Source organism: Oncorhynchus tshawytscha, linkage group LG04, assembly GCF_018296145.1.
Source record: "Oncorhynchus tshawytscha isolate Ot180627B linkage group LG04, Otsh_v2.0, whole genome shotgun sequence".
Classification (NCBI taxonomy): domain Eukaryota; kingdom Metazoa; phylum Chordata; class Actinopteri; order Salmoniformes; family Salmonidae; genus Oncorhynchus; species Oncorhynchus tshawytscha.
In genome coordinates, this window is record NC_056432.1 from 5,800,129 (window position 1) to 5,812,881 (window position 12,753).

At 46.1% G+C, this 12,753-nt stretch overlaps 1 protein-coding gene across 1 annotated transcript in view; it reads right to left on the reverse strand.

Annotated features, from left to right (window-relative positions):
• The window catches only part of LOC112233908 (anthrax toxin receptor 2), a 151,493-nt gene that overhangs the window by 82,703 nt on the left and 56,037 nt on the right, over positions 1–12,753 (reverse strand). Inside the window, exons 12-13 of the mRNA XM_042320248.1 lie at positions 2,943–2,993; positions 1,606–1,704 (exon numbers count right to left, since the gene is read on the reverse strand). Of these exons, the coding sequence (XP_042176182.1) occupies positions 1,606–1,704; positions 2,943–2,993 (150 nt within the window). The remainder of the gene's footprint in view (positions 1–1,605; positions 1,705–2,942; positions 2,994–12,753) is intronic.

Sequence of the window (12,753 nt, forward strand, 5' to 3'; positions counted from 1 at the left end):
AGCTGGCAGCACCTGTCATGTCAGAGCCCGTCAGCAGCTGACAGAAACGACATAATGCCTACACACACAATCTAAAAAGACTCACTTTACTTTGCACCTTCCTGGAGTCACAGGCAGGCCGGGCAAAGCTAGTGTGGAGTTTGAGTTTGTTCTCATCTGGCGGCTGGCTGGTCTGTTCTGTTCTGGGCACATTGCTAGGTACCAGATGACAGCAGATCCAATTTGTAATCAGGCTCTGTGTGAGTAAACCAGCCCAAGGTGTTTGAGAACATGTACACTGAGTGTACAAAACATTAAGAGTTGCATCCCATTTTTGCCCTCAGAACAGCCTCAATTTGTTCCACAGGGATGCTGGACCCATGTTGACTCCAATGCTTCACACAGTTGTGTCAAGTTGTCTGGATGTCCTTTGGATGGTGGACCATTCTTGATACACACAGGAAACTGTTGAGCGTCTAAAACCCAGCAGCGCTGCAGTTCTTGACACACTCAAACCGGTGTGGTCTGGCACCTTCTACCATACCCTGTTCAAAGGCACCTTCTACCATACCCTGTTCAAAGGCACCTACTACCATACCCCTGTTCAAAGGCACCTCCTACCATACCCTGTTCAAAGGCACCTACTAACATACCCTGTTCAAAGGCACCTACTAACATACCCTGTTCAAAGGCACCTACTACCATACCCTGTTCAAAGGCACCTACCACCATACCCTGTTCAAAGGCACCTACTACCATACCCTGTTCAAAGACACCTACTACCATACCCTGTTCAAAGGCACCTACTAACATACCCTGTTCAAAGGCACCTACTACCATACCCTGTTCAAAGGCACCTACTACCATACCCTGTTCAAAGGCACCTACTACCATACCCTGTTCAAAGGCACCTACTACCATACCCCTGTTCAAAGACACCTACTACCATACCCTGTTCAAAGGCACCTACTACCATACCCTGTTCAAAGGCACCTACTACCATACCCCTGTTCAAAGGCACCTACTACCATACCCTGTTCAAAGGCACCTACTACCAGACCCTGTTCAAAGGCACCTACTACCATACCCCTGTTCAAAGACACCTACTACCATACCCTGTTAAAAGGCACCTACTACCATACCCTGTTCAAAGGCACCTACTACCATACCCTGTTCAAAGGCACCCACAACCATACCCTGTTCAAAAGGCACTTCAATATTTTGTCTTGCCCGTTCACCCTCTGAATGGCACATATACACAATCCATGTTTCAACTGTCTCAAGACTTAAGTATGCTCCTTTAACCTGACTCCTCCCCTTTCATCTACACGGATTGAAGTGGATTTAACAAGTGACATCAATAAGGGATCATAACTTTCACCTGGATTCACCTGGTCAGTCTGTGTCATGGAGAGAGTTGTTCATAATGTTGTGTATATACTTGTACAATATATCATAATATAGATGTTTTCATCCAAAGCGACTTAACGTGTGCATACATTTTACATATGGGTGGTCGCAGCAGGACTCGAACCCACAACTCTCGTCTTCGCAAGCACCATGCTTTATCAACTGAGCCACACAGTACAAACCACACTAAACAATGACTGTCGTATATAGTCAAACCTCCATGCGTTTGATCCCTCCTGCTCCTCTCCCTCCGTAGTACGAGGCGTCCACAGTCGCCCACTTCTTCTTGGGCAGGTGGTCGTCCTCCTCCGGCTCCTAAAGGGATAACAAACAGGTCAGGAATGTATGACCGAATACACCCAGAATTAGAAATGGATTTAATGTAATTATGTAATGTTGTAATGTAATTATGTAGTGATTGTAATGTTGTAATTATGTAATGTTGTAATGTTGTAATGATGTAATGTTGTAATGATGTAATGTTGTAATGATGTAATGTTGTAATGGTGTAATGCTTTAATGTTGTAATGATGTAATGTTGTAATGATGTAATGTAATGTTGTAATGTAATTATGTAGTGATGTAATGTTGTAATGATGTAATGTTGTAATGATGTAATGTTGTAATGATGTAATGTTGTAATGGTGTAATGCTTTAATGTTGTAATGATGTAATGTTGTAATGATGTAATGTAATGTTGTAATGTAATTATGTAGTGATGTAGTGATGTAATGTTGTAATGATGTAATGATGTAATGATGTAGTGATGTAATGATGTAATGTTGTAATGATGTAGTGTTGTAATGAATTAATGTTGTAATGATGTAATGTTGTAATGATGTAATGATTTAATGTTGTAATGATGTAATGTTGTAATGATGTAATGATGTAATGTTGTAATGATGTAATGATGTAATACTGTAATGATGTAATGATGTAATACTGTAATGATGTAATGATGTAATACTGTAATGATGTAATGTTGTAATGATGTAATGTTGTAATTATGTAATGATGTAGTGATGTAATACTGTAATGTTGTAATGATGTAATACTGTAATGATGTAATGATGTAATGTTGTAATGATGTAATGATGTAATACTGTAATGATGTAATGTTGTAATGATTTAATGTTGTAATGATGTAATGTTGTAATGATGTAATGATTTAATATTGTAATGATGTAATGTTGTAATTATGTAATGATGTAATTATGTAATGATGTAATGTTGTAATGATGTAATGATGTAATGTTGTAATGATGTAATACTGTAATGATGTAATGATTTAATGTTGTAATGATGTAATGTTGTAATTATGTAATGATGTAATGTTGTAATGATGTAATGTTGTAATGATGTAATGTTGTAATGATGTAATGATGTAATGATTTAATGATTTAATGATGTAATGCTAGGTTTTCAGAAACTTGAAATGTGAGCCCTGGTTCCACTGAGTCCCTATTTGAGGACCTGACGTGGACACACCTGTGTGTGTGTGTGTGTGTGTGTGTGTGTGTGTGTGTGTGTGTGTGTGTGTGTGCTGTACTCACGGGTGGTGGAGGCCGCAAAGGAGCAGGAGGAGGAGGGGGGGGTTTAATGACCTGAAACACAAAGAACAAAACAACAAACAGTGAAATGACAGGAAAGTTGTCAATCACAGACAGACAGACAGACAGACAGACAGACAGACAGACAGACAGACAGACAGACAGACAGACAGACAGACAGACAGACAGACAGACAGACAGACAGACAGACACAGACAGACAGACAGACAGACAGACAGACAGACAGTGACAGACAGACAGACAGACAGACCTGAACAGACAGACAGACAGACAGAACAATGGATAGGGCCTGACAGAGGTGAAACGATGCATGGCAGGTGACACTGTCTCTGTCAGCAATGTACCTGTGTGTGTTTCAGCTTTTTCTGTGTCATAGTTTATAGGGTGGGGCCTGAACTTTGAGTGGATAGGGTGGGGCCTGAACTTTGAGGGTATGGATAGGGTGGGGCCTGAACTTTGAGGGTATGGATAGGGTGGGGCCTGAACGTTGAGTGGATAGGGTGGGGCCTGAACTTTGAGGGTATGGATAGGGTGGGGCCTGAACTTTGAGGGTATGGATAGGGTGGGGCCTGAACTTTGAGGGTATGGATAGGGTGGGGCCTGAACATTGAGTGTATGGATAGGGTGGGGCCTGAACTTTGAGGGTATGGATAGGGTGAGGCCTGAACTTTGAGGGTATGGATAGGGTGGGGCCTGAACGTTGAGGGTATGGATAGGGTGGGGCCTGAACGTTGAGTGTATGGATAGGGTGGGGCCTGAACTTTGAGGGTATGGATAGGGTGGGGCCTGAACTTTGAGGGTATGGATAGGGTGGGGCCTGAACTTTGAGGGTATGGATAGGGTGGGGCCTGAACTTTGAAGGTATGGATAGGGTGGGGCCTGAACTTTGAGGGTATGGATAGGGTGGGGCCTGAACTTTGAGGGTATGGATAGGGTGGGGCCTGAACGTTGAGGGTATGGATAGGGTGGGGCCTGAACGTTGAGTGTATGGATAGGGTGGGGCCTGAACTTTGAGTGTATGGATAGGGTGGGGCCTGAACTTTGAGGGTATGGATAGGGTGGGGCCTGAACTTTGAGGGTATGGATAGGGTGGGGCCTGAACTTTGAGGGTATGGATAGGGTGGGGCCTGAACGTTGAGGGTATGGATAGGGTGGGGCCCTGAACGTTGAGTGTATGGATAGGGTGGGGCCTGAACTTTGAGTGTATGGATAGGGTGGGGCCTGATCGTTGAGTGTATGGATAGGGTGGGGCCTGAACTTTGAGGGTATGGATAGGGTGGGGCCTGAACGTTGAGGGTATGGATAGGGTGGGGCCTGAACGTTGAGTGTATGGATAGGGTGGGGCCTGAACTTTGAGTGTATGGATAGGGTGGGGCCTGAACTTTGAGGGTATGGATAGGGTGGGGCCTGAACGTTGAGTGTATGGATAGGGTGGGGCCTGAACTTTGAGTGTATGGATAGGGTGGGGCCTGAACGTTGAGTGTATGGATAGGGTGGGGCCTGAACTTTGAGGGTATGGATAGGGTGGGGTCTGAACGTTGAGTGTATGGATAGGGTGAGGCCAGAACTTTGAGGGTATGGATAGGGTGGGGCCTGAACTTTGAGGGTATGGATAGGGTGGGGCCTGAACTTTGAGGGTATGGATAGGGTGGGGCCTGAACTTTGAGTGGATAGGGTGGGGCCTGAACGTTGAGGGTATGGATAGGGTGGGGCCTGAACGTTGAGGGTATGGATAGGGTGGGGCCTGAACTTTGAGGGTATGGATAGGGTGGGGCCTGAACTTTGAGGGTATGGATAGGGTGGGGCCTGAACTTTGAGTGGATAGGGTGGGGCCTGATGGTTGAGGGTATGGATAGGGTGGGGCCTGAACGTTGAGGGTATGGATAGGGTGGGGCCTGAACTTTGAGGGTATGGATAGGGTGGGGCCTGAACTTGAGTGTATGGATAGGGTGAGGCCTGAACTTTGAGGATATGGATAGGGTGGGGCCTGAACTTTGAGGGTATGGATAGGGTGGGGCCTGAACTTTGAGGGTATGGATAGGGTGAGGCCTGAACGTTGAGGGTATGGATAGGGTGGGGCCTGAACGTTGAGGGTATGGATAGGGTGGGGCCTGAACTTTGAGGGTATGGATAGGGTGGGGCCTGAACGTTGAGTGTATGGATAGGGTGAGGCCTGAACTTTGAGGATATGGATAGGGTGGGGCCTGAACTTTGAGGGTATGGATAGGGTGGGGCCTGAACTTTGAGGGTATGGATAGGGTGAGGCCTGAACGTTGAGGGTATGGATAGGGTGGGGCCTGAACGTTGAGGGTATGGATAGGGTGAGGCCTGAACTTTGAGGGTATGGATAGGGTGAGGCCTGAACGTTGAGGGTATGGATAGGGTGGGGCCTGAACGTTGAGGGTATGGATAGGGTGAGGCCTGAACTTTGAGGGTATGGATAGGGTGGGGCCTGAACGTTGAGTGTATGGATAGGGTGAGGCCTGAACTTTGAGGGTATGGATAGGGTGGGGCCTGAACTTTGAGGGTATGGATAGGGTGGGGCCTGAACTTTGAGGGTATGGATAGGGTGAGGCCTGAACGTTGAGGGTATGGATAGGGTGGGGCCTGAACGTTGAGGGTATGGATAGGGTGAGGCCTGAACTTTGAGGGTATGGATAGGGTGAGGCCTGAACATTGAGGGTATGGATAGGGTGGGGTCTGAACGTTGAGTGTATGGATAGGGTGAGGCCAGAACTTTGAGGGTATGGATAGGGTGAGGCCTGAACGTTGAGGGTATGGATAGGGTGAGGCCTGAACGTTGAGGGTATGGATAGGGTGAGGCCTGAACTTTGAGGGTATGGATAGGGTGAGGCCTGAACGTTGAGTGGATAGGGTGGGGCCTGAACGTTGATGGTATGGATAGGGTGAGGCCTGAACTTTGAGGGTATGGATAGGGTGGGGCCTGAATGTTGAGGGTATGGATAGGGTGAGGCCTGAACTCTGAGGGTATGGATAGGGTGGGGCCTGAACGTTGAGGGTATGGATAGGGTGAGGCCTGAACTTTGAGGGTATGGATAGGGTGGGGCCTGAACGTTGAGGGTATGGATAGGGTGGGGCCTGAACTTTGAGGGTATGGATAGGGTGGGGCCTGAACTTTGAGGGTATGGATAGGGTGGGGCCTGAACTTTGAGGGTATGGATAGGGTGGGGCCTGAACTTTGAGGGTATGGATAGGGTGAGGCCTGAACTTTGAGGGTATGGATAGGGTGGGGCCTGAACGTTGAGGGTATGGATAGGGTGGGGCCTGAACGTTGAGTGGATAGGGTGGGGCCTGAACGTTGAGGGTATGGATAGGTTGGGGCCTGAACGTTGAGTGGATAGGGTGGGGCCTGAACGTTGAGGATATGGATAGGTTGGGGCCTGAACGTTGAGTGGATAGGGTGGGGCCTGAACATTGAGGGTATGGATAGGGCTCTACTGGCAGCTCGACACTCTGTGGACTACTGATTACAAGATCCTGCCTGAGTACCAACAAAGGGCCCCCTGGTGTAAAATAACACAATAAAGAGACACTCCAAATCAACTAGTGACAGACAGGGGAGAGTCTTAGGCTAGTAATTAATTAGATGGGGTTCAGTGGTCCCAAGCAGCAATCCCCCAATCAGAGTTCTGAGGAGATAATTAACATCAATGAGATGCAGAGATGAGAGGAGAAGAGGAAAGGAGGAGAGGAGAAGAGGGGAGAGGAGATGGGAGGAGAGGAGAGGAGAAGAGGGGAGAGGAGATGGGAGGAGGAAAGGAGGAGAGGAGAAGAGGGGAGAAGAGGGGAGAGGAGAGGAGAAGAGAAGAGGGGAGAGGAGATGAGAGGAGGAAAGGAGGAGAGGAGAAGAGAGGAGAAGAGGGGAGAAGAGAAGAGGGGAGAGGAGAGGAGAAGAGGGGAGAGGAGGCGAGAGGAGGGGAGAAGAGGGGAGAGGAGAGGATAGGAGAAGAGGGGAGAGGATAGGAGAAGAGGGGAGAGGATAATAGGAGAAGAGGGGAGAGGATGGGAGAAGAGGGGAGAGGATGGGAGAAGAGGGGTGAGGATAGGAGAAGAGGGGAGAGGAGAGGATAGGAGAAGAGGGGAGATCAGGGAGAGGATAGGAGAAGAGGGGAGAGGATAGGAGAAGGGGGAGAGGATGGAAGAGCTCCAGACTCGAGCTTGGGGTTTGATCCAGACTAGAGCTTGGGGTTTGATCCAGACTAGAGCTTGGGGTTTGATCCAGACTAGAGCTTGAGGTTGATCCAGAGTAGAGCTTGGGGTTTGATCCAGACTAGAGCTTGGGGTTTGATCCAGACTAGAGCTTGAGGTTGATCCAGACTAGAGCTTGGGGTTTGATCCAGACTAGAGCTTGGGGTTTGATCCAGAGTAGAGCTTGGGGTTGATCCAGACTAAAGCTTGGTTTTCTGATCCATACTAGACTGACTGGAAGACTGACGCACAGGCATGTACTTGCATGTACTCACAAATGCCTGTATGCACACAGACACATTCACACAAACATACATACAGTCGTGTACAAAAGTTTTGAGAATGACACAAATATTAATTTTCACAAAGTTTGCTGCTTCAGTGTCTTTAGATATTTTTGTCAGATGTTAATATGGAATACTGAAGTATAATTACAAGCGTTTCATTAGTGTGCTTTTATTGACAATTACATGAAGTTGATGCAAAGAGTCAATATTTGCAGTGTTGACCCTCTTTTTCAAGACCTCTGCAATCCACCCTGGCATGCTGTCAATTAACTTCTGGGCCACATCCTGACTGATGGCAGCCCATTCTTGCATAATCAATGCTTGGAGTTTGTCAGAATTTGTGGGGTTTTGTTTGTTCAGCGCCTCTTGAGGATTGACCACAAGTTCTCAATGGGATTAAGGTCTGGGGAGTTTCCTGGCCTTGGACCCAAAATATCGATGTTTTGTTCCCCGAGCCACTTTGTTATCACTTTTGCATTATGGCAAGGTGCTCCATCATGCTGAAAAAGGCATTGTTTGTCACCAAACTGTTCCTGGATGGTTGGGAGAAGATGCTCTCAGGGGATGTGTGGGTACTATTCTTTATTCATGGCTGTGTTCTTAGGCAAAATTGTGAGTGAGCCCACTCCCTTGGCTGAGAAGCAACCCCACACATGAATGGCCTCAGGATGCTTTACTGTTGGCATGACACAGGACTGATGGTGCGCTCATCTTGTCTTCCCCGGACAAGCTTTTTCCGGATGCCCCAAACAATCGGAAAGGGGATTCATCAGAGAAAATGACTTTACCCCAGTCCTCAGCAGTCCAATCCCTGTACCTTTTGCAGAATATCAGTCTGTCCCTGATGTTTTTCCTGGAGAGAAGTGGCTTCTTTGCTGCCCTTCTTGACACCAGGCCATCCTCCAAAAGTCTTTGCCTCACTGTGCATGCAGATGCACTCACTCCTACCTGCTGCCATTCCTGAGCAAGCTCTGTACTGGTGGTGCCCCGATCCCGCAGCTGAATTAACTTTAGGAGACGGTCCTGGCGCTTTCTGGACTTTCTTGTGCACTCTGAAGCCTTCTTCACAACAATTGAACCGCTCTTCTTGAAGTTCTTGATGATCAGATAAATGGTTGATTTAGGTGCAATCTTACTGGCAGCAATATCCTTGCCTGTGAAGCCCTTTTTGTGCAAAACAATGATGACGGCACGTGTTTCCTTGCAGGTAACCATGGTTGACCAAGGAAGCTTCCAGTCTGTTATTCGAACTCATTCAGCATGACAGAGTGATCTCCAGCTTTGTCCTCGTCAACACCAACACTTGTGTTAACGAGAGAATTTGGTCCTTTTGTTGGCAGCAGAGAGGGACTGTTTTTTGGGGATTCAGTTAATTTGCATGGCAAAGAGGGACTTTGCAATTAATTGTAATTCATCTGATCACTCTTCATAACATTCTGGAGTATATGCAAATTGCCATCATACAAACTGAGGCAGCAGACGTGAAAATTAATATTTGTGTCATTCTCAAAACTTTTGGCCACGACTGTACATGGGCGCATACAAATGTGCATATGCACACACACACACACACACACACACACACACACACACACACACACACACACACACACACATCTCTCTCATCCCAGAGTGATGTGCCTAGCAGGCCTGTCCTGTCTGTGCCAGGGGTTGTGACACGTCTACTGACTGCCTAGCAGGCCTGTCCTGTCTGTGCCAGGGGTTGTGACATGGCTACTGACTGACTAGCAGGTTGTCCACAATGTGATTCCACTCAAAGACAAGATGCCTTCACGTGTTTTATATCTGCATACAAAGCATTCCCCCGGACAGGGACACTTGGCAGGTGTCAGTCAGTAGAGAACACTTAGTCACTTCAGATAAGATACTGGCTTAGAACAGCACTGACATTGATATGGAAGAAAGACAGGACAAACAAAAAATGAACCCAGTGAAAGGGGTCAGATCCGGTCCACTACTAACAGATTCTCAGAGTAGGAAGGGCTGATCTAGGATCAGTTTAGGCTTTATGTTACCAGTTCAGTGTCTTGATTTAAAGAGTCAAAGTATATTACCGGTTCAGTGAATTGATTTAAGGAGTCAAAGTGAATTACCAGTTCAGTGAATTGATTTAAAGAGTCAAAGTATATTATCGGTTCAGAGTCAAAGTGAATTACCGGTTCAGTGAATTTATTTAAAGAGTCAAAGTATATAACTTGTTCAGTGAATTGATTTAAAGAGTCAAAGTATATAACTGGTTCAGTGAATTGATTTAAAGAGTCAAAGTATATAACTGGTTCACTGAATTGATTTAAAGAGTCAAAGTGAATTACCAGTTCAGTGAATTGATTTAAAGAGTCAAAGTATATAACTAGTTCACTGAATTGATTTAAAGAGTCAAAGTGAATTACCAGTTCAGTGAATTGATTTAAAGAGTCAAAGTATATAACTGGTTCAGTGAATTGATTTAAAGAGTCAAAGTATATTACTGGTATGAAAAGCTCATCACACCTAAACCTGTATGACTTATACAATAGCAGACTACTACAACCTGCCCTGGTGCCTGGGTAGCAACGACTACATGTTTAACTGCCAACATTCAGTATCTCTTCTTATTCGTCCTCTTCCTCTTCCTCCGGGAAGAGAACTCCAAAACCACATGATGTTGATTATTCATTGAAAAGATGAATATGGCATCGTCGCAGGTTAGCTGTGCATTTTACAAAATGTGTTTTTTCAACAAAATGCAGAGTAATTATGGCATATCGTAGGTTGAACAACCGTTTCATTCACAGTGAACTACTCTGATACCACTGCTGTTAATGTTGCTACTGTACTGCTGTCGCAATAATAATGTGAAAATAATAGGTTAATTAAGGTTAATAAGGTTAAGGTTAATTAAATGCTATTTGACACGTAAATTGCTGGAAATAAATCCAGTAATAATGTCTGTTTGTCTGTCAGTCGACCCAACCTTCTCTCTCTGCAGTATAAATCAGGTAGTAATGTCTGTCCATCTGTCTGTCTACTGGTGGGCTCTGCTCTCTCTGCCTTGTAGCATGATTAGCATGTAGCATGATTAGCATGTAGCATGGTTAGCATGTAGCATGATTAATATAATATCATTGTAGGCAGACTGTAAACTGGTGGATTATCTCATTGTATTAAGTAATTATGCAGCAGACTTCCTTGACATATTGTGGGATAAATGAAGCATTCCACAAACCTGATTTCCTGGACATACAGTGAGCTCCAAAAGTATTGGGACAGTGATTTATCTTGTGTTTTTTGGGGGGGCTCTGTATTCCAGCACTTTGAATTTGAAATGATACAGTGATTATGAGGTTAAAAAGAACACCTGTATGTGAGAATGCTGTTCATTGACTACATCTCAATGGTCAACAGCATAGTGCACTCAAAGCTCATCACTGAGCTAAGGACCCTTGTACTAAACACCTCCCTCTGCAACTGGATCCTGGACTTCCTGACGGGCCACCCCCAGGTGGCAAGGGTAGGCAATAAAACATCTGCTATGCTATGATCATCAACACTGGGGCCCCTCAGGGGTGCGTGCTTAGTCCCCTCCTGTACTCAGAGACCTGGCAGTGTGGTGCCAGGACAACAACCTCTCCCTCAACGTGAGCAAGACATCGGAGGCGATTGTGGACTACAGGAATAAGAGGTCAGAGCATGCCCGCATTCACATCGACGGGGCTGTAGTGGAGCTGGTCGAGCTTTAAGTTCCTTGGTGTCCACATCACTAACAAACTATCATGGTCCAAACATACCAAGACAGACGTGAAGAGGGCACGACAACGCCTATTCCCCCTCAGGAGACTGAAAAGATATGGCATGGTTCCTCAGATCCTTAATAAGTTCAACAGCTGCACCTCACTGCTTGATATGAAAACTGCTCGGCATCCAACCACAAGGCACTACAGAGGGTAGTGCGAACGGCCCAGTACATCACTCGGGCCAAGCTTTCTGCCTTCCAGGACCTCTATACCAGGCAGTGTCTGAGGAAGGCCCTAAAAAATGTCAAAGACTCCAGCCACTCAAGTCAAAGACTGGCCTCTCTGCTACCGAACGGCAAGCGGTACCGGCCAAGTCTAGGTACAAAAGGCTCCTTCTTCAAGCGATAAGACCGCTAAACAGTTCATCAAATAGGTACCCGGACTATTGCATTGGCCCCTTTTTTTATTCTGCTACTGAGGAACACCGTCACCTAGGAACACCGTCACCTAGGAACACCTTCACCTAGGAACACCTTCACCTAGGAACATCGTCACCTAGGAACACCATCACCTAGGAACACCGTCACCTAGGAACACCGTCACCTAGGAACACCTTCACCTAGGAACACCTTCACCTAGGAACACCTTCACCTAGGAACACCTTCACCTAGGAACACCATCACCTAGGAACACCTTCACCTAGGAACACCTTCACCTAGGAACACCGTCACCTAGGAACACCTTCACCTAGGAACACCGTCACCTAGGAACACCTTCACCTAGGAACACCTTCACCTAGGAACACCGTCACCTAGGAACACCTTCACCTAGGAACACCTTCACCTGGGAACACCTTCACCTGGGAACACCGTCACCTAGGAACACCGTCACCTAGGAACACCGTCACCTAAGAACACCGTCACCTAGGAACACCATCACCTAGGAACACCTTCACCTAGGAACACCATCAAATCAAATCAAATCAAATCAAATCAAATTTTATTTGTCACATACACATGGTTAGCAGATGTTAATGCACCTAGCGAAATGCTTGTGCTTCTAGTTCCGACAATGCAGTAATAACGAGCAAGTAATCTAACTAACAATTCCAAAAAAAAAAAAAACTACTGTCTTATACACAGTGTAAGGGGATAAAGAATATGTACATAAGGATATATGAATGAGTGATGGTACAGAGCAGCATAGGCAAGATACAGTAGATGATATCGAGTACAGTATATACATATGAGATAAGTATGTAAACCAAGTGGCATAGTTAAAGGTGGGAACACCGTCACCTAGGAACACCTTCACCTATAGGAACACCTTCACCTAGGAACACCATCACCTAGGAACACTTTCACCTAGGAACACCTTCACCTAGGAACACCTTCACCTAGGAACACTTTCACCTAGGAACACCTTCACCTAGGAACACCTTCACCTAGGAACACCTTCACCTAGGAACACCGTCACCTAGGAACACCGTCACCTAGGAACACCGTCACCTAGGAACACCGTCACCTAGGAACACCTTCAACTAGGAACACCGTCACCTAGGAA